The sequence below is a fragment of the Aspergillus versicolor genome (genome assembly GCF_001890125.1).
Source record: "Aspergillus versicolor CBS 583.65 unplaced genomic scaffold ASPVEscaffold_2, whole genome shotgun sequence".
Classification (NCBI taxonomy): Eukaryota; Fungi; Ascomycota; class Eurotiomycetes; order Eurotiales; family Aspergillaceae; genus Aspergillus; species Aspergillus versicolor.
This window is the reverse complement of record NW_024467525.1, coordinates 4475156-4499938: the sequence shown is the minus strand read 5'-3', so window position 1 is coordinate 4499938 and position 24783 is coordinate 4475156. Positions and strand designations below refer to the sequence as shown.

At 51.3% G+C, this 24783-nt stretch overlaps 10 protein-coding genes across 10 annotated transcripts; 3 read left to right on the top strand and 7 right to left on the bottom strand.

The window, feature by feature from the left end:
• Window positions 1–97: 97 nt before the first annotated feature.
• Window positions 98–1123, top strand: ASPVEDRAFT_126025 (uncharacterized protein; the record flags this gene model as incomplete). The annotated part of the gene is made up of 3 exons (XM_040806324.1): window positions 98–193; window positions 245–946; window positions 1007–1123. Coding segments are annotated over 3 exons (915 nt in total), but the record flags the coding sequence as incomplete, so codon positions are not given.
• Window positions 1124–1663: 540 nt separating this feature from the next.
• ASPVEDRAFT_187833 (uncharacterized protein) lies at window positions 1664–3125 on the bottom strand (the record flags this gene model as incomplete). The annotated part of the gene is made up of 2 exons (XM_040809012.1): window positions 1664–2777; window positions 2842–3125. The coding sequence occupies 2 exons, from the start codon at window positions 3123–3125 to the stop codon at window positions 1664–1666; spliced, it is 1398 nt and encodes a 465-aa protein (XP_040665327.1).
• Window positions 3126–3745: 620 nt separating this feature from the next.
• On the bottom strand, window positions 3746–5088 carry ASPVEDRAFT_81177 (M20 family metallopeptidase; the record flags this gene model as incomplete). Its single annotated transcript, XM_040816992.1, has 3 exons — window positions 3746–4478; window positions 4540–4922; window positions 5002–5088. 3 exons carry the CDS (start codon window positions 5086–5088, stop codon window positions 3746–3748), a joined length of 1203 nt encoding a protein of 400 aa, XP_040665326.1.
• Window positions 5089–5558: 470 nt separating this feature from the next.
• Window positions 5559–7272, top strand: ASPVEDRAFT_123322 (uncharacterized protein; the record flags this gene model as incomplete). Its single annotated transcript, XM_040806072.1, has 3 exons — window positions 5559–6962; window positions 7011–7095; window positions 7145–7272. The coding sequence occupies 3 exons, from the start codon at window positions 5559–5561 to the stop codon at window positions 7270–7272; spliced, it is 1617 nt and encodes a 538-aa protein (XP_040665325.1).
• ASPVEDRAFT_187825 (Zn(II)2Cys6 transcription factor) lies at window positions 7263–9160 on the bottom strand. The gene is made up of 3 exons (XM_040809011.1): window positions 8902–9160; window positions 8328–8848; window positions 7263–8269 (listed from the first exon to the last, which is right to left on the bottom strand). The coding sequence occupies exons 1-3, from the start codon at window positions 8984–8986 to the stop codon at window positions 7430–7432; spliced, it is 1446 nt and encodes a 481-aa protein (XP_040665324.1). The 5' UTR covers window positions 8987–9160; the 3' UTR covers window positions 7263–7429.
• Window positions 9161–9828: 668 nt separating this feature from the next.
• On the top strand, window positions 9829–11372 carry ASPVEDRAFT_50977 (uncharacterized protein; the record flags this gene model as incomplete). The annotated part of the gene is made up of 3 exons (XM_040814402.1): window positions 9829–10872; window positions 10938–11042; window positions 11124–11372. The coding sequence occupies 3 exons, from the start codon at window positions 9829–9831 to the stop codon at window positions 11370–11372; spliced, it is 1398 nt and encodes a 465-aa protein (XP_040665323.1).
• Window positions 11373–12847: 1475 nt separating this feature from the next.
• Window positions 12848–14169, bottom strand: ASPVEDRAFT_38967 (uncharacterized protein). Its single transcript, XM_040811806.1, has 5 exons — window positions 14015–14169; window positions 13833–13943; window positions 13386–13771; window positions 13270–13334; window positions 12848–13218 (listed from the first exon to the last, which is right to left on the bottom strand). Exons 1-5 carry the CDS (start codon window positions 14147–14149, stop codon window positions 13088–13090), a joined length of 828 nt encoding a protein of 275 aa, XP_040665322.1. The 5' UTR covers window positions 14150–14169; the 3' UTR covers window positions 12848–13087.
• A 1371-nt stretch (window positions 14170–15540) lies between these two features.
• On the bottom strand, window positions 15541–17456 carry ASPVEDRAFT_123545 (uncharacterized protein; the record flags this gene model as incomplete). The annotated part of the gene is made up of 4 exons (XM_040806094.1): window positions 15541–16393; window positions 16451–16801; window positions 16867–17269; window positions 17351–17456. 4 exons carry the CDS (start codon window positions 17454–17456, stop codon window positions 15541–15543), a joined length of 1713 nt encoding a protein of 570 aa, XP_040665321.1.
• Window positions 17457–18057: 601 nt separating this feature from the next.
• Window positions 18058–20181, bottom strand: ASPVEDRAFT_126202 (fungal specific transcription factor domain-containing protein; the record flags this gene model as incomplete). The annotated part of the gene is made up of 4 exons (XM_040806342.1): window positions 18058–18560; window positions 18646–18899; window positions 18952–19347; window positions 19496–20181. Coding segments are annotated over 4 exons (1839 nt in total), but the record flags the coding sequence as incomplete, so codon positions are not given.
• A 526-nt stretch (window positions 20182–20707) lies between these two features.
• Window positions 20708–23854, bottom strand: ASPVEDRAFT_38965 (beta-glucosidase). The gene is made up of 3 exons (XM_040811805.1): window positions 23411–23854; window positions 21860–23320; window positions 20708–21802 (listed from the first exon to the last, which is right to left on the bottom strand). Exons 1-3 carry the CDS (start codon window positions 23529–23531, stop codon window positions 21093–21095), a joined length of 2292 nt encoding a protein of 763 aa, XP_040665319.1. The 5' UTR covers window positions 23532–23854; the 3' UTR covers window positions 20708–21092.
• Window positions 23855–24783: the final 929 nt, after the last annotated feature.

Genomic DNA, 24783 nt, shown 5'->3' with positions numbered 1-24783 from the left:
CTAACCCTAACCCTAACCCTAACCCTAACCCTAAACCCTAACCCTAACCCTAACCCTAACCCTAACCCTAACCCTAACCCTAACCCTAACCCTAACCCTAACCCTAACCCTAAAATGGAGCTATAAGAACAAAGGGATCGAGCAAGAGCAAGCACTTATTTTGACAGTTACAAATAACTTTCACGGACGGACAGTATGTTCAGGAATCCAGCTGGGTGGACTGTAAAGGCTAACAGCATGTTAGTTCGCTGCAATTTCGCTGTCTTCAGATCCAGAGTCGCGAGCCAACTATGGTCCGTATCTGCCCAACATCGACCATTGCATACCAGGGACAAACACTCCGATTACCTACAATGATAAGGATGCCCTCCGTAAAGCGTTTAAGCATGCTGGTCCAAATCTTGCAGCATTCCTCATCGAGCCAATTCAAGGCGAAGCCGGCATCATCGTTCCTGACGACAGTTACCTTCAGGAACTACGCTTTCTATGTGACGAGCACAATGTGCTCCTTATCGGTGATGAAATCCAAACTGGGATTGGCAGAACAGGCAAGAATCTCTGCTTTGAGTGGAGCGGTATCAAGCCAGACCTAGTCCTTCTTGGAAAGGCAATTTCAGGGGGCATGTATCCGGTTTCATGCGTGTTGGGCCGTCGCGATGTGATGTTAAGTATTGAACCTGGCACACACGGCTCCACGTACGGTGGCAACCCCCTGGGCTGCGCCGTGGCCATGCGAGCCTTGGAGATTATACGTGACGAGGGGCTGGTTGAAAATGCCCGCCGCTTAGGTGATATCTTTCGCGACGGCTTGCAGCAAATACGGAGTCCCCTCATCCAGGAGGTTCGCGGAAGAGGTCTGCTGAATGCCATCGTGATTAATGAAGAAGCTGCCAACGGGCGTACTGCCTGGGACGTATGCATGCTCATGAAGGATAAGGGCTTGCTGGTAAAATACTGACTTCATCCTGTTAAGAGAAAAACGAGTGCTGACAACTTCACCCAACAGGCTAAACCAACACATCAAAACATCATTAGACTTGCTCCCCCGCTCATCGTGACAAAAGACGAGATTCAGAGGGCTTTGGTTATCATCGAAGAAGCAGTCTCAGAGCTTGTGGTGTAGATTTTCAACAACAGCAAAAGAAAAAAAGAAAGTAATTACTTCGCTACCTACTAAAATATATATTTAGATATATAGAATCGGGCAGTTTCACCTTGCAAATACAGTGTCCCCGCATAGTAAAGAATATCACGTAGTTACATATCCAGTGGAGCTCCCATTCAGCTTACTCATGGGCGAAGCAGTTCCACCGTTATATATAACCACTATCTCGACCGTACGGAGGAGGCCATCACCTCCAACTCAGGCCAACAAGTTTCTGCCCCCGTCTTTGGTAGCTTATACTCGTGCACTGGGGCGGGGCATTAGGTAGAAAACCTGAGCATCTTCAATGCCGCTACCTGTATCTATTAATACTAGGATCGATGTTGGAGATCACTCCCAGTGTAATTCATGCAGCTATGAACAATGTCAATATTTCTGGTCCAGAGCGGATGCTGATAGGTACATCTCTCAGTCGGTTTGCAACTGCAACAATCAGGTACTACTGAGCGATATCATGCACTCTCAGCTGTCTGTATATCATATACGTAAACAAACAGTTCACAAAACATAGCGAAAGGATGGAATCTCCCAGTCCGTCTTATCCTCCTCGTCCGGTACTGCGCTTTCTTCAATATTCGGCTGCCGGTCTCGACGGGCGTTCGTCCACATCAGGTACAGGCGCAGAACTGCGACGAAAAAGGCTCCGAGACAGAAGCCAGCCAGACTTGCCCGGATGCCTTTGGGATAATTTGGTGCATCCTCGACGTTGAAGAACTGCGGGCCGACAATGTTCCCAGCACAGTACATGACCAGCACACAGGCATTGATGGTGGCCTTTTTCGTCATGCCGCCCACGTTGCTTGTAACCAGCGACAAAGCGATGGGCATACTCGCCGAAAATGCCAGGCTGAGGCAGAATCCAGCCAGGCGACCGGATCGATTATTCTCGTCGAGAGCAAACATAAGCACCATGCCCACCATGCTGATGACGGCGAAGCAAAACATGACGATAGTACGCATGTTCCGAAAGTACGAGCATATGATGGCACCGACAACAATAAAGCCCAACTGGGCTGCGCCTGTCGGCATTTGGATGAGTAGCGCTTGTATCCCCTCATAGCCAAATCCCTGGATGACGAGAGAGCCGAACGAGGTCAAGCCGCCGTTCGCGATATTGACGCTGAATGAGTACAGCGATAGGCACCATGTAACTGGGTCCTTAAACGCTTCAACCACCTGGTAGGGCTTATACCCACCGCCCCGGACTTTCTGCGAGGGTTCCATCACACGGTGAGCTGCGACTTGTCGTTGGGCCTTTCGTAACCACAGGGCGTCGTTGATGCTATCGGGGAGGAGAAGCAGCATTACTGTACCCCAGAAAGCAGTCACCCCACCGAATATGAGGAACAGGTACTGCCACGGTACAAGAGCACCATCGATATGCCCAATCCCGTAGGCGGCTAGGCCGCCGAAGAGACTTGCTACAGCAGACCCGGCGAACCAGAGCCCATAGCGGAGGGGCTGCTCTTCGCGTGTATACCATTTTCCTGTGATCAGCGAGAACCCGGGGGCAATTGCGGCTTCGAAGGCCCCGAGAAAGAAACGGGTGACCATCAGGGTAGCAAAGCTGCGGCACGCAGCGTGGCACATCAGGACTGCCGCCCATACAATTCTGAAGGTATAACAGTGAGATTAGCATGCATATTGCAATCCCAAATTCGTCAACGAACACTTACACGGTACAGCTTAAGTACTTTCCGATGGGCAACCGGACAGAAAGATACACCGTTGGATAGGACCAGAAAATGAAACCGATGTAGAATATCGACGCGGTCCACGAAAACTGGCTGTCGACCAGGTTGATATCTTCCAGGATCCCAAGTAAGGATGCATAACTCAGTGTTTGCTTGTCCAGGAACTGGAGCATGTAGCAAACACCTAGCAAAGGGAGAAGCACACAGTCGATCTTCCAGCGCACCTTTCGTGCTTCAGGAGTCGCGACATTCGCCACATTTCCCATCTGATTGACTGATAGCTGGTCAAACAGTTGCTGGTCCTTTGTCACTTTGCAATCCGCAACGGGATCCTCTTGACCAGACACCATAGTAGGAAAGAAATTGAAATATATGAGATTTGGGTGAACTAAAGCGTGAAAAGAAAACAGAAGAACAACGTGCCTACTCACACAACCGCTGAAGTCCAGCCACATTTATAGATAGGCACTGCCTCTTCCTCATTGATACTGCCCCATTCATGTGCTGGTGGTTCGGCTTCCAGCCCACTGCCTAATGCCGGACGGTTGCGCAGTTCGGGGGAGAGAACACTGAGTGCATAGACCGCGCAAATCGCTGTGATAGGCTGTAGGTAGCCGGAAGCGGATGTCTAAATTGTGGGTCTGGGGCGAGGCCTGGGGAATCGCACAGTCTGCTCTATCAAAGCTTTTGTGTCGCTATTTCCCCGCCTGCTCGAAACCTCGCCCCGGTCTCTTGGCTCGGTAGATGATAGAATACACGGCAGGCGGAGTCTGAACCCCAGAGAGTCCAACCAGCAAACCTAGAGCGAGCTTTCGAACGTTGGTTTCATCACCCATGGAGAGTAAATATATTTGATGCTTGCTTGCTCTACTATCCAGGAGCTAGTCTACTCGTGCGCCTTTTCCACCCTCGCATAAAACAAGTCATCTGTTAAGAATGCCCAGCCCGTCATGGCCATAGCTGCAGCAGCTTTCAGCATGATTTTGTAGGCAGCCAGCTGCCCCGAGGCCACGCAGAACTCGTGAGTGTGGTTCTGGGCGCCGTTTGGAACTGGGATGCCAATGATACCATGGAGGGCCGGCATGGCATGGCTAACATTCCCCTGGTCGGTCGACCCCGTCATAACATCATCCTCCACGCGCAATAGCGTCTCTCCCTGCTCCTGCATAGACCGGCGGTACTCCGCACACAGATGTTCGTTTACGCGCAGGTCCGCGTATGCTGGGGTATCCTCGAAAGCAGCATGACACCCCGTGGCCAGGGCTCCAGCCTCCAAGCAGAGGCGTACACGCTCAGCAAGACGCGCCAGGCTACTCATGGTGGTGCTTCGAACAGAGAACTTCGCCACTGTCTTCTCAGGTATCGCATTGGTAATTTGAGGAGCCTCCAGAATTGTCCCATGAATCCTATCCTGCGGCTGTATCTGCTGACGCAGAGCAGAGATGTTCATGTATGCTGTGACAAAGGCGTCCAGTGCATTTACACCCTCCCAAGGATTAGCTCCTGCATGGGCGCTTACTCCGGTATACGTGCACACCAGATCGAGGCAAGCAATGGACCTTTGGCCAGCGGCGCCAACTACACCGCGGTCACGGAAGCTGGACTCGGCCATGGGGTGCCTTAAAACCGTCTTGCATCAGCGCAAAATTACTAGTCTGAACAAGGCGACCTGTCACTTACACCATCAGCGATACATCGGCCTTCTCGTAAGCGCCCGCCTTTAGCAGACCGATTTTCCCTCCGCCATCCTCTTCGGCAGGGGTCCCCAGCAGTTGAACTCGACCCTGCACCGCAAACTCCGCAATGGCGTGTCTCAGGGCGAGGAAGGCTGCCACGCTAGCGGTGGCAATGAGATTATGCCCGCATGCATGTCCGATCCCTGGCAAGGCGTCGAGCTCGGCATTGAAGTTGACGCAGCGTCCCCCGGAGCCACCGGTCGCCTCAAAGCAGGTGGCTAGCCCGTACGCACTGCGAGTAACCACTACATCCAGCTGTCCCAGAAATGTACTTATAGTGTCATGCGCGTAGTGCTCCTCATAGGCAAGCTCGGGGTTGCCGTGTATCTAGGCAACAGTGTTAAATTGCAGGCGCCCTTGGCCGGAAGGGATGGGAATTGGGGTTATTTAGAGGATAGGCGCTTACATCGAGATTGAGGCGTTGCAACGACTGGTCCAAGCCCGCAAGATAGTCACTGATCACGCGCCGTACCTGGTCCCTGTGATTCCCCATAGTTTAAGTAATGTTTCGATGAACCTCTTCAAAAGTAGGTTTGGGGGACGAGCAGGCCGAGTATGCGGGAACGCTGCCATAATATGCATATTCTCAGCGGGAGATGTGGCGGAGCCTGCTCGAGACAGAGGGGTCGCGTGTGTGCGGAGAGAAGAAGGCGATGAATGCGCAAACCACCCTCCGATTCAATGCAGGCACTGCCGTTCCGGTACCGGTAGTAGAGGCGCCGCGCAAATCGACCTGGTTGGACGGTCGACAGATCCACTCATAACAGTCGGTTTACCTGGAGCGCCAGTGCCATCGTTCGAGCGCTGCGTCCCATGTCTGGCCCTATAAATCTCCGCAGAGGATCACTCGACATGCTCGACATGCTTCACATGCCAGTCATCACCGGTGGTGCCACTTACTTTGCTAAAGTTTGTTGTTGAAGCTCGAAACGCTCGAGAGGCAGGTCCAAGGCTCTTCTAAACATGGCTATCACAGCGTGGGAGCAAAAAGTCCAGAGCAAGCAAGCTCAGACTGCAGCAGTCATTCCACGAGAATGGATTTTACCAACCGATATTCTTCGCAACTCCTCGACGAACGTCCTGAATGTGCCCAAGACATCTGGGATCCTGACCGAGAGAGAAATCCACATTACCGAAGACTACGATGCCACAGCCCTGCTGCAAAAGCTTGCTGCTGGTGACTTCAGCTCTGTTGAGGTCACGGCGGCATTCTGCAAGCGGGCAGCAATTGCGCAGCAGGTGACTTGCTGCTTGACGGAAATGTTCTTCGACAAAGCACTAGCTCGGGCAAAGCAGCTGGACGAAATACTCGCTCGAACCGGGACAACCACAGGGCCCCTACACGGACTACCCATCAGTATCAAAGAGTCGTTCAATGTCCCCGATGTTCCGACTACGCTTGGGTTTGTCGGATTCCTCGACCGACCCCCATCATCGACAAGCTCGGCCTTGGTTGAGATACTGAACAACGCTGGGGCTGTTCTCTACGTCAAAACCAATGTGCCCCAGACGATGATGACTCCAGACTCCCATAACAATGTCTTCGGCCGTGTACTCAACCCACACAACCGGAGCCTAACCGCCGGTGGCAGCAGCGGTGGAGAGGGCGCGTTGGTAGCAATGAGAGGCTCCATCCTAGGCGTCGGGACAGACATCGCAGGGTCCATCCGCATACCTGCCCTCTGCTGCGGCGTATTTGGTTTCAAACCCACCGCCTGCCGTGTTCCATATGCAGGTCAAACGTCTGCCGGCCGGCCTGGTATGACGGGCATACTCCCATCCGCGGGACCCTTGTGCCATTCCATCCGCGATGCAGAGCTCTTTCTCAAAGTTGTACTCAACTCGAACCCTGCCGACCTGGACGACTTCGCACTCGGCGTTCCTTGGTCTGCTGTTTCGCAAAAGGAGAGGCTTACAATAGGGCTTCTCCCCGAGGACCCATCTCTCCCGCTACATCCACCAATGCGACGGACCCTCGACGCCGCAGTGAAGGCGCTGACTGCAGCCGGACACCGGGTCATCGACCTCGCAGGACAGGCGCCGTCGGTCTCCGGCGCGAATTCACTCGCATTGCGGTATTTTGGGCTCGACCCGGATCGAACCGCACTGCGCCACATAACGCAGGCGGGGGAGCCATTCATTCCTTCGCTCAAGGTCACTTATGACCTCAGCGAGCCGACGACGGAGCCCACGTTGAGGAATCTGTTTGATTTGAATGTAGCCCGTGGTCAGTTCGCTACGGAAGCACGCATGATGTTTGTTGAAAACAAGCTTGATCTGCTCCTAGGCGCCGCATATCAAAGCACATCCGTTCCTCACGATACTTACGGGATTCCGGTATATACCGTTCTCTGGAACCTGATTAATGTGAGTATCCGTCCTCTCATCTCCCTGCTTCTACTAACGGCGCAAAAGCATCCGGCGTGCGTTATCCCAGTTGGTGCGGCCAATGAGGTAGCGGACAAAGCGTATTGGCGCGACGTCCCCTATGTGCCAGACTGTAAGTTGCGCCTTTGAATTAATCCTGCTTTATCCACTGACGACAGTAGATCGGGCAGAGCAAATCGAAGGCGCGCCGTGTCACATCCATCTGATAGGCAGGCCGATGGCAGACGAAAAGCTGGTCCAAGATGCGAAGACTGTGAGCACAGCGATGAAAGCAACGGTAAATATGTGACTGTTGAGAGTCTAATTCTACGGGGACGGGATTTTAACTCGTGGACTGTGGTTACATAAATGTGTCATATGCTTTTGAAGCCTGATAGGCTGTAGTGCACAGCTCTGATGTCAGATACAAGCCAACCAACCTAGCCAGGAGTAGAATACTGAAGCCATCAATCATCCTTTAGCAACGCCCGAAGCTGCCTTGAAACAACTCGCCCACGATCAGAGTCATTATATTGAGCACCTGCTCTCCAGACTTTCGACAGGCGATATTGCGCCAGGGAAATAGGACCGCTTTGACGTGAGGCAGATACCTGGGAAAGCTTCGCTCGGACGATCTGCTTCTCTCCAGGTATGACTGCCACTGAGCCCACAACCAATAGCGGCCACAAATAATAGTACGAAAACCACTCGTCAACAGCCAGTTTTGTAATGATTTCAAGACCTCGGAGAAGATATAATTCCATCAGCTTGACCCAATCGAGCATGGAGCGCTTTGGCTCTGCGTATATAAGTAGAATTCGGATTGCCACAGTATAAAGCCGTCCGACGTGATTTTCTGAATTGGACATCTGTTGGTTGTTAATGGTCGTCTCCAAATGCGCTACCGTGTCTTCCGCTCGATACCAGGCTTCAGAATCGGCAGTGGTTGCCAGAAGAGATGACCGAGCCAACTTTATAACATCTACAATAAACAGGTAGAACTTAAAAGACGCATCCAGAACCGGCTGGGTTGACGTCAAGGTGCCCGGTGGGACGTCGTCTGGGTGATCCGGATCTGAAAAGTAGGGCTCCAGACTGAGACCTTCCCTGGTAAGTGGCAGGCAGTTGACGGAAGGGTCAAACAGCGTAAGAAGGGCAGCGTGGTACAGAAATGACTCCACGCAGATGCGCTCGAAGACCACGGCCTCTTGCGAGGCGTTTCGGGGTTTTGGTCTGCGAAGAGACAACATCCGACCCGAGGCCAACACATGAGCCCCCGCATTTGGCATCGCATCGCAGCGAGAGTTCTTGACGTAAAATTTAGCCTGAGCTGTGCGAGCAAGGGGTTTGTGTAGAGGGTCATACTTCAAAAAGACACAAGCAGGTAGTGGTGGCCAGAAGCCAATCCTCGGTGCCGGCATACCGTCCCTCCATCAGACCCGTCCTCAGGCTCGAAATAGAAAACAAATAACTTTGTAAAGCTAGCGACCGGGAGTTGGGTGACTGCGACGAGATCCTCATCCCAGCAGTGGCAATTAGAGCTCCCATGAGAGGTGGGTGAGCCAGGGCAAGACGGACGATGTGTAGTTCATGGGAATACCTGGACAAGGCGGTCTGCCGAACAAGTTTGGGTGCTATGGAGTGCGCGAAGTATCGGTAAATCCGCAGGTGCTCACTGCTGCGAAATGGTGCAGGCATGCTTACAGGGGGCGGCAGGGACAGCCCTGCTACCGTGTCCACTGGCTGGATTCCGCCATCTGCTTTTCTAGGACACCGTCGTCGATCAACGGGCTGCGTCTCGCTGGGCCATCGACATCCAAAGCCATTTCGGGTACAGCCTCCGCATCGGGGCCGTTTCTCATCGCACTTCTTCCGGCGCTGCCGACCTGCGCGTGGTTAACATGCATCGCACCGCGACAAGTGCACGGCCTGGGCCTACATTCGCCACATCCACTTCTCGTTCTCAACCGTGCACTAGATCTCTGGACATGGCCCGGGACAACTTGATCATTCGAGTGCAGCATCGTAGCTCAGAATCGTCGGCAATCAACCCTGGAGGGAATTCGAACAATGTCGGCGATGAGACGAGGAAGTGGCGATACCGGGACGCTCTGCTACGGCAGGCCACATGAACCAGGGTAGCCGATCCGGTGGCGCAGTTGTTCGAGATAGCTGGCTAGCAGCCAGCCTTGCAAGGTTCTTGGTCTAGCGGCCTAGCGCTCCGTCAGCAGTGATTCATTATGGCAGTCCCCAATAGCCGGAAAGCCAATCGGCAACCACTACGGGACAGCAGGCAGTATCCGCATATTTAGCTGTCATGCCTTTCTGGGGTTCATGCCGGGGTCGAGGTCAGAGCGCTACCGGCCCGGTTGATAAGCTTTGACCCCATCTGCCTACCCCAGAGTTCCCTGTATGCGCGGGCGTAGTGTTGATCTTGTCTGCAGTCCGCCGCGCAATTGTTGCGGATTGGTCGATTTCCAGGCTGCAGTGTGTGGGCCCTGCTCTGATACCATGCGGGGAGTAAGATGTACTTAATCAGCCAGGGATTTGTGAAGACTAGAAGACTACTTCATTGTCTACTTGTACGAAGACACGATGGCAGCGCAACGAGGTCATCGCGGACACATGGCGGAGGCAGACTTCCAAGATAAACCGGGGCCGCCTGGAACGGTAACCCTGGCAAAAGGTAACTACTCGTATACGCCTGTAAAATGAACTGTTCCATTAATCGTGACTAGGATCCACCAGCTCGCCTATCCTTCATCCCACCCCAACCAACGACCCCAATGACCCCCTGAACTGGTCCCGATGGCGGAAAGCCGTCAACTTCGGCCTCACTTGTTTCTATGTCTTCTTTACATTTGTGATGTTGAACATTCTCAAAGTCGCGTTTGAGTCATACTTGGACCTTGGTATCTCCTATGCAACTCTCAACAATGCCGTCGCTACAAACAACGCCGGGCTGGCGGTCGGCTGCCTATTATTCATGCCCTTTGTACACAAATACGGCCGCCGACCGCTCTATATCTTGAGCTCGTTGATTCAACTCATGGCAGCAATTTGGTCAGCATGTCTCAATACCGGCGGCGAGCTCATTGCAGCCAATCTGGTCTCCGGGGTCGGGGGCGCCATCAGCGAAGCAATCGTCATGATAACAATCGTGGATCTCTTTTTCCTTCACCAGCATGCCCGGCTGAACGGCCTCTTTCTTCTGATGCAAAGCGTTGGATCATTTGGAGGCCCCGTGGCGGCTGGATTTATTGTTGACAGCCAGGGCTGGCGATGGATGTGGTGGTGGACTACGATCTTTCTAGGGCTCAACTTTGTTCTCGTTTGTTGCTTCTTCGAGGAAACAAAGTATGTCCCCATCTCGGCTGTCCAGACTCCACGAAGGCCAGCGTCCGTGGTTCATGAGGACGGGCTGCCAAAGATGTCTTCTCACGAACATCTCGAAGAGATGTCAATTCGTTCGACCTCCGACCCAGCCACTCCTCCACGGAACCCCTTATCCAAACGCTTGGCCATTGTCACGAAATCCGACGTCTCCATTCGCCAACACTTCTATCTTCCTGTCAGGGTACTCTTTACATTTCCTGCTGTCGCTTACGCGGCAGTGACCTACGGCTTACTTCTAGCCTGGTTCGCTGTCATCAGCTCAGCTGCCTCCTACTTCATGCTTGACCCCCCGTACTCATTCGCTTCCTCCTCAGTGGGTCTGTTCATGATCTCTGCTTTGATCGGAACAATAATCGGTACTATCTTCGGCGCGCCCCTTAGCGACTGGTCTATCCTCTGGCTTTCAAGACGAAACGGGGGAGTCTTCGAACCTGAAATGCGTTTATGGGTTGCCCTGGTAGGATCCCTTCTATGTACTGGGGGGATCTTAATGTTCGGCCTAGGGCTTGCAAAGGTGAATATGCGCCAGCTATCTAAGAGTAAATCCTCATACTAATGATCAACTTGTGGGATATTAAGAGCCTGCCATGGATTGTTCTAGCTGTGGGGTACGCCATCTTCGGCGTCGGGTTTTCAATGGCCGGTGATATCGCTCTGACCTACTTAACTGACTGCTATCCTGATGTGAGTGAGACCCAATTCCCAACAGATACTCTGGTCTGTAGTTGTGAAGCTGCAAGGCTAATCCAGCAACAATTTCCCCAGATTCTTAGTGATGCTCTTGTTGGCGTAATCCTCGTCCGCAATGGGATCTCCGTTCTCATCATGTTTGTATTCACACCGTGGGTTAACAACCTCGGCATCCAGAATACATTCATCTGCATTGCATTAATCTCATTGATCATGACCCTTCTGCCAATTATATTGCTTGTCATGGGCAAAGCAGCCCGCGCTCGGACAGCAGCCGATTACAGGAAGTTCGCTGTTCGACAGGCTGTATATCGAACTCTTTAAGACTTGAATAGTTGGTTGAATCTTGTATCATCGAAACGGGCCGATGGAAATCAACTTTTAATAAACCTGTTCTCATTGGAGGTGGCTTCCACACTTTGGAATTTAGCCTTGTTGGCTGGAAATGGGTGTTGGATAGCAATATTAAATATAATAGCCTATATGTTCGGTTACTGCCTGAAAGTTCGTGGACGCAAGGAAGGCACCCCTTCATACTCGCCATAACCCACTAAACAAAGAAAATTGCACCATATTTATTCAATACTTGAAGGGGTGACAACCAATGCCCACTGTGAAGCTCCAATCGCACTTTGGGGGGAGCGGTGACACTATATATATACCAACAGCCTCTGCTCACGATACCCCTTGAACCATCCAGCTTTGGGAAAATTAATTAAGACTAAATTAACTCCATCGCATTTTTTTTTACCTAGCTCTGCGAAGTGCTGGTACCCTATTAAGAGATATATTCGCGCCCTAATAATATAGAAAGACCATTTTCCCCCCTCGAGGATGCTCAGTGATAAAGAATCAGTGGGTCAGCTATCAACCTCTGTTTAGTTGTAGACAGTACATACGACCACAGGGTGTGGAAAACAGGGCTTCCCGTCCGCTCAGCCGTACTTAAGCCACACGCCGGCTGGTTAGTAGTATGGTGGGTGACCACATGCGAATCCCAGCTGTTGTATGTTTTTGTTTTTATTATAATATATATTTATATACTGTTCCGAGTCCTGAGCCTGAATAGCCTGAAGCCCTCTAAAATCCAGCCGCCAAGCCTGAACTGATGACGCGGCCTTTCCAACTACCCCCTGTTAGGGCAACAGCCGCCAGGGGATATTAGCATTAGCGTAGTACAGGCTGGGTGAAGGCAGCTGTTGGTGCGCTGTTATTCATTGTCAGTAGACCGATGTAGTTGTATTACGGCAGGGAAACGCAGTTGAAAGTCACACCACACCAAACTAGACAGAGCCCAGAGCTGTTGCTATGAAGCCCCAGGTAATACACAAACACCTGAAACAGCATACCGACCAATTTCAGCATAAAAGCCATCAGGGTTGGTCATGGAATTCCTCGGCAGGACTGAAGCCCAAGTAGCCCAGCATTAGAACCAGCTTCTTAAGCGGCAGAAACAGGACGCCCTAGCACGAGAGATGGGTCGACGAAGGAAGCTAAGTATACTCTGCCATCTGTGTCTTCGATGCTTCACATCGACTTTCCTTGGTGAGAAGTGCTCGGTGATAATCTTCCTCTTCAAACAGTCAATTCCTTAACCCACTGTTCTCTCGTTTCCCCGGTGGTTTTCAGGGGGTCGCAGTAGAATACCCTCCATATGGGCCACCCGCCCCCTTGGTTGGTAAGAGCAAGTCATGTTTTGTAGGGCAAACGTCACATTCACTCGTTGTGTGGTCGTCGTCTCATCCATTACGAGTTCAGCCACACGGGATGGGTCCGCCATCCCATTTTAGAGTATAACAGGGAATAGCAGGTTTAGTTAGTATAATATACTATAAACGTTTATATGGATACATGGATAAAAAGCATGGGGTAGGACCTATTCCGCCGCAAACTATATCATTAGGTGGTCGGACAGGAATAAGTGCTGGTCCTGACACTGGGGGGATTGAATGCTTGGCTGTCTGGCCCTGGTATAAAATCGAGCTCGGCTTCCCATCGCTTATTAGGTAGTACTAGGAAACTCTTAGTCTTGAACACGACTAACTGGCTCTTAAGAGACAGGGCCGCAGTCTGCATTTGCGTGAAAGTGGCCGTAATGGCGCCAGACTTCCAGCTGTAATACCCAGACCTGCTTCGATATTGGACCATATAGCGACCTGGCTCGTTGCATCTGCCATGACGGTTAGAGGTGAGTGGCGTATGAGGTGGGGGGGTTGCGTACGCAGAAACTCGTCACTTTTCAGAGAGCTCAGGAAGGGAATACGGACGATTACGGCGGCGCTCGCACTAGACGCAGAGTCACTTCTACTCGAACACAAGTCGGTAGTGAAAACACACAGGCAGCCAATTCCAAGAATCACGGAAACACCAATCTTTGTACTATGGCTGGCTCTTAGGTGACGTATCAACAAGGCGGGTAAGAGGCCAATCGTCAGGTCGCATGCCGCTGCCACAGCGCTGTAAAAGTACGTGATGTCTGTCAGGAGGTTGCTGTTCAAGCAGTGGCCTTGCATGGTCAGGCGCTCCCAGTAGTATTCGACAGGGCTGCATTGGAAGACTGTGAAGAACAAAAAGACCATTCCCACTGCAAATGAAAGCGCCGAAACCACGTAAAGTGTAATGGCATACACACGCTCGAAGGTGAAGCGAAAGAGCTGGATGACAATGGATTGTCTCATGGCCGTGGTTGACAGGGTGTAGAATATTTGACCCAACCACCAGCACTATGGATCCTCGTGTGAGGGCTGACCAGGCAGGGCTTGCACAGGGGTGTATATCACTCACAAACATGGCACGGCGAAAGTCTGCTGGACGATGCTCAAAGTATGTCATTTCCTTGCCGATACCGGATGTGGCCCCAAAAATGCCGCAGATGGCGAAGACCATGTTGAAGATCTAAGCAGAGTCAGAGAAGGTAAGTGAACCGCTTTTATATATCACAAATTCGAACTTGCCATTGCAATAACCATGAGGCCATCATCCCACCCAAAGGCCTTGACAACCTGTAGACGCACGAAACACCGAAGACAGACAGTTACCAGAGATACTGCGAGCATCACAGCAATGACAATAACAATCCCATCGCTTCGGCCTCCCAGCATAGTCGGCAGTTCAAATTCACCGTCCACGATGGGGCGAACAGGAAACAAGACTATTCCCAATCATCATTTAATCGTAATTGACGTCACGTGGTCGCGTTCGGTCGTCGCGTGTCCATGGTTCAAGAGGAGAGAGTCTTTGGAACAATTTGTATCTCCGCGCAGTGCATACAAGCGACCGAATAGTCCCGATTCCTAAGAGGGTACTCCCTTCTTCTCTTAAATTGTCTGCGCAATTCAGCGGCGACTCCGGGTAGATCCTTCAATGATTTCCGTCTCTGACCTAGCTGCCTCATCTTCAGATTTCAGGTGACGGGAATCTCTACTCAATGAGCTGAGCCTTTATCTCGGACTGAAAAATTTGGTTCTTGAGTAGAGTTTGGCATATGACTGCCAGTGTATTGGACTGCCAGGGTGGTCAGATGTCAAATGCAGAATTGACGCGCAACTATATTATTAGCTAGTTCTCAAGCTGGTATCCTGATAGCAAGTTTGAAAGCAGATTGCTCGACTTCCATCCGAGCGGTATGCTAGTGTGTGCTGGCTCAGGATCTTTTAGTAGTGGTGTAGAGCTGTCTGAAGAGAGGTAAGGTATGCTGCTGGGAATTCACCATCTGCCGCCAGTATGGTTGCTCAAATACAAGACCAGGGCATGGAAACGAGCTTATCCTTTTCGTCTATCGACTAACGTGGCATACTACGTCATAGCAAGAAGCCTGTACAATTATTGTACTAATTAGGGGAGAAAAAAAGCGCTTAAATACCCGATCCTATATCTGTCGCTATCAAACTCAATCTAAGATAGTTATGTAGAGTAGCGAACCCTACGCGGCTGTAACCCCACCGGAACAACGGGATAGCGCAGTCCAAAATATATTCAATCCCACGCTTAGTCTAATTATAGCGTCGAGAGCTTTCAGGCTCCACAAGGAAACTGCAATGAAAGTATCTAGGGCGTAATAATGCCGAGGAAGTCGCATTACTGGATACAACCTCTTCGACACTGTATAAGGACTCATTGACACTGCTCTCCGCCTCGGATTCAGATCCTTCCTGGTCCAACTGATCCGGGGTGGCTGTGGAGTTTACCACGACCTCACCCTGCTGAACGGGATCCAGAGCATGATTACCTGGTGTGCCGGGATAATCAAAATCGTGCGTTTTTATCAAGTGTACTGGAATAGTTTGGCCTAGACTGTTAATGTAGATTTTATACTACTAGTTTATTGAGGTACCCATGGTCAATACTGAATTATCGACACTAATGGAGTTGGGCAATACAGCCAACAAATGCTATAAATCATTGCTCTGGTGCTTTGCAGTAAACCATAGCACCTGGCCTGGGGTGTTCATTGACTCATTCAGATCACATCCACACCCAAATCTGGCGAATGTTACTTCTTCAGAGTAGTAAACTTTTTAAAGTAGCCAGAAATACTATCCACATCATCCAGCCGTGTTGCACAGCCTAAGATCCCATCCGGCCTGACAACAGCAATACAACCCGTAGTGTCAGAAGCCGCATAGGCCGTATGCGCCGATCGTTCAGAATCAAAGTACAACTTGCCAACCTTGGGGATATCAAAAACTTGGTCGCCTCCTCCATACGGTTGGGAGACGAGGGTAAAGAATCGTATCATCCCATCTGGAACCGACGCACTCAAGTCTCCTAACGTCTGCACAGCCCCGGCAAGATATGGCTGTGTCCTATCAGGCCGGCCAGCAAAAACAATGACAGACCAGACACCCGTGTTGTTGGTTAATCGAAAGAGACGAGTTGGGATGCGCGAGCCTGGCGCGTAAACCAACGCGTCTGGTGCCCTCCACCCACTGGTGGTCATGGTAGCCTTAGGCGACTTGTTGATTATGTTCGCATCGTAGTTGATGCCCAGGCCAATGTTGAACTGGATCGTGTCGTCGAATACTTTGGAGAAAAGCGCGTTAGCGTCGAGGGCCAGACTCTTGTACGCCTCTGGAACCCGGCCAGAGATGGTTGCGGAGAAGGTCTTGTCGAGGTCGATGAGGTGCTGCGCTGCAGGACGGCGTTCGGCGTCATAGGTGGCAAGCACTTTGGACGCGTTGTACCAGCCCTTGACTGCCCCGCCAATCTTCCACGATAGATTGACGGCATCGTGGATACCGGTGTTCATGCCCTGCGCTGCACCTGAGGAGTGAGTGTGGCATGCGTCGCCGGCCAGCAGGATCCGGTCATTGCTGAAGAAAGTCTCTGCTACGCGCTGGCTGATACTGTTTATAATCAGCACGCATGCTTCGGACAAGATCGGGATAACCAAAGTCACTCACCTATAGAGAGTCCACCACTCGATAGACTCAAATTGCAACGAATACGGCGCCATAGACTTGGTAGCCTCCGCCTTGGCTACCTCTAGTCCAAACTTTCCTTCATACTTGGCTAACATCTCTTCCGTCAATGCGAATCCAATCCGCTTCACGCCGTGGTCCAGTTGCACCCAGAGGACGTTGCCGTGGTTTTCCGACTCAATAGATGCAAAACCCAGATCAGAATCTGGCATGTTGGTCTTGAATCGGCCGTCGATCCGGACCCATTTGAATTCAGTCTGGTCACCGTCGAGGGGAATATTGGCCAGTCGACGGACCAGGGAGTGGCCGCCGTCAGCGCCGACTATGTATTTACTATGAAGTTTGGTTAGATAACACTGTTTTGCTGGAACATAAATCATGCAAAATTAGAAGCATACCTTCTCACGACCAATTTCCTCCCCGAATTCACTTCCACTATGTTCGAGACAACCTTGTACTCATCCTCGGCGGCGTCATCAATCGAAAACCCCTCCAGCTTCCACCCAATATAAGGCTCGCCCCCAATAGACTTAAACGCATCGCGAATCACATTTTCCGAGAACTTCTGCCGGATGTTCAGGCAGTAATCCAAGAAAGTCCCATGCATGCGCTCAAACATGAGATGCCATCCCCGGGACGTCACCCGCCGCCCGTCCTTGTCGTATGTGATGCTGTTCCGCGCCACATACCCGATTTGGTTCAGTTCGTCCAGGAGCTGAAGCTGGTCGAGCATCTCCAGGGTGCGAGGGTACAGGGTCGTTGCGCGGCCGTACATTGCTTGTTGGGTTTTGTCGCGCTGTTCTGTTGATTTTATTTGGTTAGCATGTCGTCTTTTCTTTCTATAAATATTGAATAGGGTCCGCAGGCAGGAAAGTTTCTTACCCACAAGAACGGCATCAACGCCCTGTAGAGCAAGCGAGTATGCAATAAGGAGGCCAACGGGACCTCCGCCAGAGATGAACACGTCTGCTTTGATCGAGTCGGACATTATGGCCTGCTGTGGGTGTGGCTAGGGGTCTCTCTTTGTAATATATAGTTCGATAGATTGAGCTTCGTAGAAAGGATGAGTTTTGTATAGTAAGTAGTGTTTGAGGGATGGGATTAGGTTGAGTTCCTCTTGGAAGCTTTATATAGCTGTTTTCCAGGTACCACCGGCACGATCAAATCCATCGGCATACCTTAACGGCGCTCAAGCTTCTCAGACGGGACTGATTAGAGGCAACAGTTGCCATCATGCATAGGGCGCTGCGGTGGTGATCGTCTTGGGTTTCTGGTTTGTATCGGGGTGGTATCGGAGCGTAACGAAGTAACTTTAGAATCGGGAGAGTTGGTTCCTTCGGCACACTGTGACGGCGCGCAAGCTTTCGAAGATGGCTATTGGACGGGGTGCTGCGGGTGGCGAACGCTGTTGGGTCCGGGTTGTACCAGTATTGTATCGGAGCGTAACAAAAAAGTTTCGAATCGGTATGCCGACTTCCGACTTACTTGGGACCGGGCTGGCGACTAACTTCACGTACTCGAACCGCTGGGTTGGCGAAACAAAGTGATGACATTAGATCTTGGTTATTCTCGATGCGGTATAATATTATTCAGAAGAGAAAAGGGGCAGTCAGCCATGAATCATCCCACATCATTCCCCACAAAGACCCAGAAAAGTCCTGCGATCCCTGGCCGTTGCATAGATAGCCAGTTGTATCATGATCCGGCACATTAATAAAATCTTGTTCTGTGCCTGTCCCGTGGTTTTCGACGCTCGGCATTGGATCGCCGAGCGGCATGCTTGTAAATCGCGGCCAATTGGCCATATATGAGTTTCCAATTGTTGCTTGGGGAACGGTCTCGACCAAATTTTGAGACGGCGGCTCAGGAATATGGCGTGGTCCACTAGGCGTGGTGTCTCTTACTGAAACTGCAGATAGTATTTTCTGGAGGCTAAAGGCGCAAATCTCTGCAGATTTGCTAAACCGGCTCATGCTCTCTAAACAGTGGCAGCAAGTTCGCCAGGAGTCATCCAATATCTGATTGGAGAACTTGGCCTCAATGATAGGGCTGGTACGAGCTAACACCAGAACAATGCCGGCAGTAAATGTATCTGCAAACAAGGATCAGCGAGTGCCAATTTATAGGTAGGCGACCAAGAGACAGGTACGAAGGTACCGGTAGGGAGAGGCGCGTACAGAATACACTATACCACCACACACTGGCCATCTCGGTGCTCGATATGTCATTCATGAGTTGAACCAACTGAATGGCAGCTTCGACACAAGACGTCGAGCAGCTAAGCCTCAATTCACTGAGGATTTTGCTCTCCGGTTCTGTGGGTCGGCCTGGTTGCGTGTTAGGGGCAGAAGTCGGGTACTGTGCGTGGTGGTTTTCATGACAAAATGAAACCAAAGTGGGACGCAGTATTAGTATTCTGAGATGAAGAAACCTGTCCGAAGCACTCAGTATTCGCTCAAGTGAACAGAGTGAAACACCCATACCTGGCCCTGAGAAGGTTGCTTTCGCGAGATAGGCGTTCTGCTAACGGCGCAGGCCCTTGCCTATGATCCCATGCCAGCTGTACGGGAAGCTGCGATTTGAAGCCCTCAAGATCCGCTTCCAGATCCATTGCAATCTGGGCCTGACTGTTTTTGGTCTTTCTCTGCCCTGGCTGCTCCAGCTTGTCCTCCCATAAGTCATACATCTCATATAAAGTCCTCCTCAGTATTTTGTACAATTGCAGAGTCCTTACATAGTTCTCTGTATGGGATACCGTGTTCAGTGAGGTCTGGGAAGACTGGCGAAGAGAGTCAAGATTCTCGTCATTGATGGCCTCTGGAAGAGGAACGACTGATGCATTGGTCATAGGGGGGCGCCCTAGCATCATGCTGCTTGAGCTTGAACAGTTTAGATGTCTTAAAAGTCAAATGAAAGGGCGAACCTTACAGATCAAGCATAATACATCCGTGCCAGACGCGCCTCCTCATTTGGATCTCTGCCGGTGCCCTGCCCCGGTCCGTCTTTAGCGAATGCATTCCAAGCGACTGCGCTATTCGGCATGCAAGCCCGATGATGTTCCAACATCTGGAAGACGAGTCACCTCCTTGCAAGTAATGCGATGTTACGAGCAGTGTCTGTACAAGAGCCAGGTTTTCTTTGTCCAGCGAGGTGATTTTGAGAAGCTGTTCAGATCGCCGAGCAAACTCGTCCGCGGTAGCATCACGGGCTGAGGGATGTAGCTCTGAAAAGTGACATCCTTGGGCAAGGAGGATGTTCAGTGCGCAATGGAATGTGGAGGGAAGTACATCTGGATCACCCAGTCCCATCCGAGGATACGATCCGTCCGTATAGGTTCTCCCCTCAGGTGTCCATAGAGCATTATATGCACGAAGAAATGACGGCTTGTGAATAAAAGGGTATAGACTATGGATTTTGTCAAAGTAGCATTTGAGGAGATAGTCCGCAAGCTGCCGCGGTGGTGAAGGAAACTTCTGGGGTTTTGCAGACTTGGACTCCTCTATGCCTGGCAGAGAAGATGAGGACACGTTGAAACTCGTGTCTACGGCGCTGTCCTTTTCTGGCGCTGGGTCCGTTATTGCAGACTGTTTGATCTCGTCTAGAAATGAGGCAATGGAAGACTCTCCAAAGAACTCATCTCGAGTTTCCGACGGTCCGCCGCGGCGATCGGATGTTATCCCCATAGCGGTTATCCCGCTCTGCCTCGAGCTCGAAGGTGACTTTGAACCTCGTGGGCGTGAATTGCGGTTACCTTCACTGGAAGATGCAGTGCCAGTGATTTCTGTATGCCGGCTCTTCCTCGCACTGTCGCTGTTGTAAGAACATGAGGCCTGCCGCCGCCAGCAGGGCCCACACTGTGGTTTGATGCCGTCGCAGCGGATCTTTCGCGTGCGACAGCCATCGCAGGCGACCGTGATATTTCGTCTCTTGCTTGAAGGCTGCGACTGTCCGGATGGTCAGATGTTGGACGCAAAGTTGACGAGACAGCCTACACACCATGTTGAGACGGCAGTGGCCGATCTCCGCACTCGATTGTTCGACTTTAGGAGTTTTCATCAACCATCCAGCCCTTGTCGAAATCCGCAGCAGAGAGTTGGAACACGCCGGTTGGGACGTGAATGCTGCAGGGGATGTTCGACTGCGTCTTACGCAACCGTCACGTGTGACAGTACGGTACTGTAATGTAAATCAAACATTTGAACTACAAGTAACCAGCATTTTCTGAAGCTAAAAAGATTTCTCTTTATAGCTAATTAGCCTCTTGTAAGTGTCTAGAGGTATTCCAGGTGGTTCGATGTTCCAGCGCGTTAGAAGTTTATCTAGAGCAGGACGACGAGAGTCCGCGGCCTACCAGCCAAACTGCCCATGCTTCCCTTCATCATCTATAATCTTCAGGAATAGATCCTTGTTATTGCCCTCTATAGCCGCTCGAAGTCTGGATGAGGGAGGGAATGGAAGCCAGCTCTTGATTACTTTGTTTAAAGGTGAATTCTATAAATCATGACCACTACTGGCTTCCCTCGAGCTCCAGATCTTGCCATACTCAGCAATAGCCCATTCCACCGTCCATCCCGATTAGACCAACGATTCCAGCGAGATCACCCCTGTATGTTAGGTATTAACCTCACTCGACCGTCAGTGATCCATTCAGGTGCAAGATGCGGCTACTGGCGCCAACAAACACATTATAGTCAGCCGCCTGAAGGCGCCACTGCTGTGCAACGACATCCCAGATGCTGAGATCCCGACGTGTCAGGGGGAAAGTGACGGTCTTGGTCTCCTTGGGCTTCAGCTGCACTCTTTCGAAGCCGCGAAGCTGGCGGACCGGCGCGTTCGGGATGCTAACATAGAGCTGCGGAACGTCTGAGCCAGCCACATCCCCCGTGTTGGTGATCGAAGTGGTCACCTCGAATAATGTATCCCAGAGCTCTGGGTGTCCGCCTTGGACAATCGTGATGCTGGGATTGACGAGAGCGGATGTGCTGTTGCCGGCAGATTTGACGCGCAGATCTGAGTACGTGAAGGTTGTATAGGAGAGACCGAAGCCGAATTCGAAGCGAGGGGTGATCTCCTTGCGATCGAACGCGCGATAGTCGATATATAGACCCTCGGTGAAATTCACCTCCGGAAAGGCGTCGAAGCTAACGGTCGAGTTTAGAAGAGAGCCATAGTCAGACTCGCTCTTCGCCACGGTGTAGGGTAGTCTTCCAGAGGGGTTGATGTCGCCATAAAGGATATCAGCGAGCGAGTGGCCACTCTCCTGGCCGGGAACACCGGCGAAAAGCACAGCGGTGACATTAGGATGGTCGATCCAGGCATCGACAGTCCGGATGCCTTTTAGCCCCGAGTGTTAGTTTATATTTTTGTCGAAAGCAGTGAAGGGAAGCTTACCAGCAGAGTGAACAACCACAATGGTATTGGTGCAATTCGTTGCAACATTCTTCACAAGGCTGTCACTGAAATCATCCGCAAGGGTGGTCCGGTCGAATGCCTCAGAAGCGTATGCATTGATAAACACAAGACAGGCATCGCTATTCACATACGCGGGCGAGGGGTTCTGGGAGTAGAAGTCCCAGCGCAACGTTCCGCGATTCTTAGCGGTGCGCTCCTGTAGGGCTTGAAATGGGCTGACAACATAAGGGGGGGTGCTGCCACCAGAGCCCCCTCCAGTGACAAGTGTGCCGTTGAATGTAGTCCAGCCAAAGTTCACCTCGTAGCCTCCTCCATACCGGGAGGGGTTACTCCATGGGGAAGCGCTTACAGTGGCATCATAGCCGTAGACACTGAGAAACTTGGTCGACTTTGTAAAGGGAAGTGTGTTGTTGACATTCTTGACCAGCACGGTGCCGGCAGACCCAATCTCTTGGATAAGATCGGCGTGATCTCGCTGCACATTGATGGGATCATGCTTGTCGGCCTCGGAATAGATTCCAGGGGAAGGGAATCCCTCGTCCTGTCCCGTCAAGTACCACGCGGCCAGAATTCGAGTGACCATATCGTCCAATCGGTCGGAGCTGACGCTTCCGTTTTTGACGGCACGAGTCAGATTATTGCCCCAGAAACCACCGTCAGGCATGACGATGTCCAGGCCAGCATTGGCAGACGCGACACCAGCGTGCTGGGCCTCCCAGTCACTCACCACGAACCCTTCAAAGCCCAATTCCGTTTTCAGCACACCGTTAAGAAGCTTTGAATTCTGACATCCATAGGAATGATTGGCCCGTTGATACGAGCACATCACGCTGCCGACGCCCTCCCTCATGCTGTCCATAAAGGGGAAAGCATACAGCTCGTGCAATGTGCGGTCATCAACATTCGAGCTCAATGCCTCGCCCATATCTCCAGGGTTCCGTCGCCATTCCTCTTCGTTCAGAAGCCAATGTTTCGCGGTGGCAATCACGCCAGCCTCTTGAATTCCCTTTGTGATCTCACCCATCCCAGCTCCTGCTAAGTACGGGTCCGCGCTCAACCCTTCAAAATTTCTTCCACCGCGAGCTATTCTCCCTAGTGGCCCGGCCACCGGGCCCAGGGCTACATGGACGCCCTTGTCGTGATACTCCTCACCAATAGCATTGCCATATTGGTGCATGAGCGAGCGATCCCACGTCGCAGCCACGTGAATGCCAGCTGGGAACGCAGAGACGAATTCTTGACCACGCAGACCATCAGGAGCATCGGAGAAGCAAAGCGAAGGGATCGACAGTCGCGGAATGGCGCCACTATTCCCCACACACTGTCCGTCATGGCCCCGAGTCAGATTAACTTTCTCCTCTACGGTGAGTTGTGACACTATGCTCCGCGCCTGTCGGTAGGCGTCTTCCCAGGCGGTGCTTGTTGACCTGTTGCCAACAGCTGTAAACCCTGTTAGCTAGACCGTTTCACATTCGTACACCAGTAGAGCAGTGATGAGGAAAGTCAGTCGCATTGGGTTGGGATACTGACGCGAGGGATACACAGCGGGACTTCGGCCATAGTAGGGTACCTCAGATTCATTGGTATAACCCGCAAGGCACACGGTGCCGTGCACCAGAGCTGCTTGGGCTAAGGCCGAGAGAACCTTCATATTGACAAGTTACTTCAGGTTTCTAGGCATGTTCAAAAGTCTCCCATCAGATGCCTCGGTGGGCCTTTTTGTAGCCGTGCTGCCCTCTTTGGAGACCGTTTGCGTGCCTCGTCTCGCGGCTGTTCAGTGCCCTCATACCAAGCAACCCAGCGGGTAAATGTCGGCATTATTCAGTTCAAACTAGCACCTCCAACTATTCGCTGTGCAATAGAGGGAGCCAGTGCGAGAGCCAGTGCCATTGAATGATCTGAGGGGAAGAAGTGGATCGTGTGGGGGGGGGGTCGTTTCCCAGAGTTGGCCGTTACCGGGAAATATACACGGAATATGCCTTGAAGATTGAGATTGTGGCCCCAGAAGTGGCGTGCTAGTGTGGAGAGTACTTTGTAATTCAAGGCCGTGCCGTGAACCCATTTGTGGTATGATTTCCCCAACTGCCAAGAGTGCGGCATTTTGCTGATTAGTGCGCTTGACAACTTTACTTGGAGACTCGTAGCGTGGGCTTGATGTCCCCAAGAAGGATAGTGGGAATGGTTGTGCCTCTCCTGTGTATTCTCTGTTTGTTAGCAACCTGCATACACACGCGCGCGCATATAGGAAGTAACACGAAGTATATCCTTTGCTTGGCGGTCCCGGAAATCCCAGGAGATGAAATCTATCACCAGGGGTATACACAGAGGAGATGCTCAGCTGTCAGCCCGTTTAAAAAGAGACTCAATAAAAGTACCAGTTACTTGATAAAAAAATTATATACTATGTTATTAAGAAAGGGATATTATATTAATACTCCTTCTAGAATGCTTGGTGAGGTATTACAGTGATAATATATATCTTTTATGAGTACATAATTACCATGAAAAAAAGGAAGAGGTATATCCTGCAAGTTTCTTGGTACCTGCCGGTGCAATATATATACATAACTATTCCGGGGGCATATAAACATCCCTAGCTTCCATATCAGCCTACTATAATCCAGAACCCATACTCTGAACGAGCCTAATTAAGGTTATTTTACTATTTCACACTAGTTGTACATGTCTGAGGCACTCCAGCCTCACCTTAACCCTACTATAAAAGCCCAGAAAAGCCCCTCCAGATTAATGACCTCCTGGACTTAGATTGCAGTGCCTTGGGATACACATAGATATATAAGCAGACTTTATAATAAAAGTAGCTGGAAAGAGGCAGCGTTAGGTTCTACATTACGGTATCCGTGCGGTTATTCATGCTATTGATGGCGCCGTGCACTGGGTTT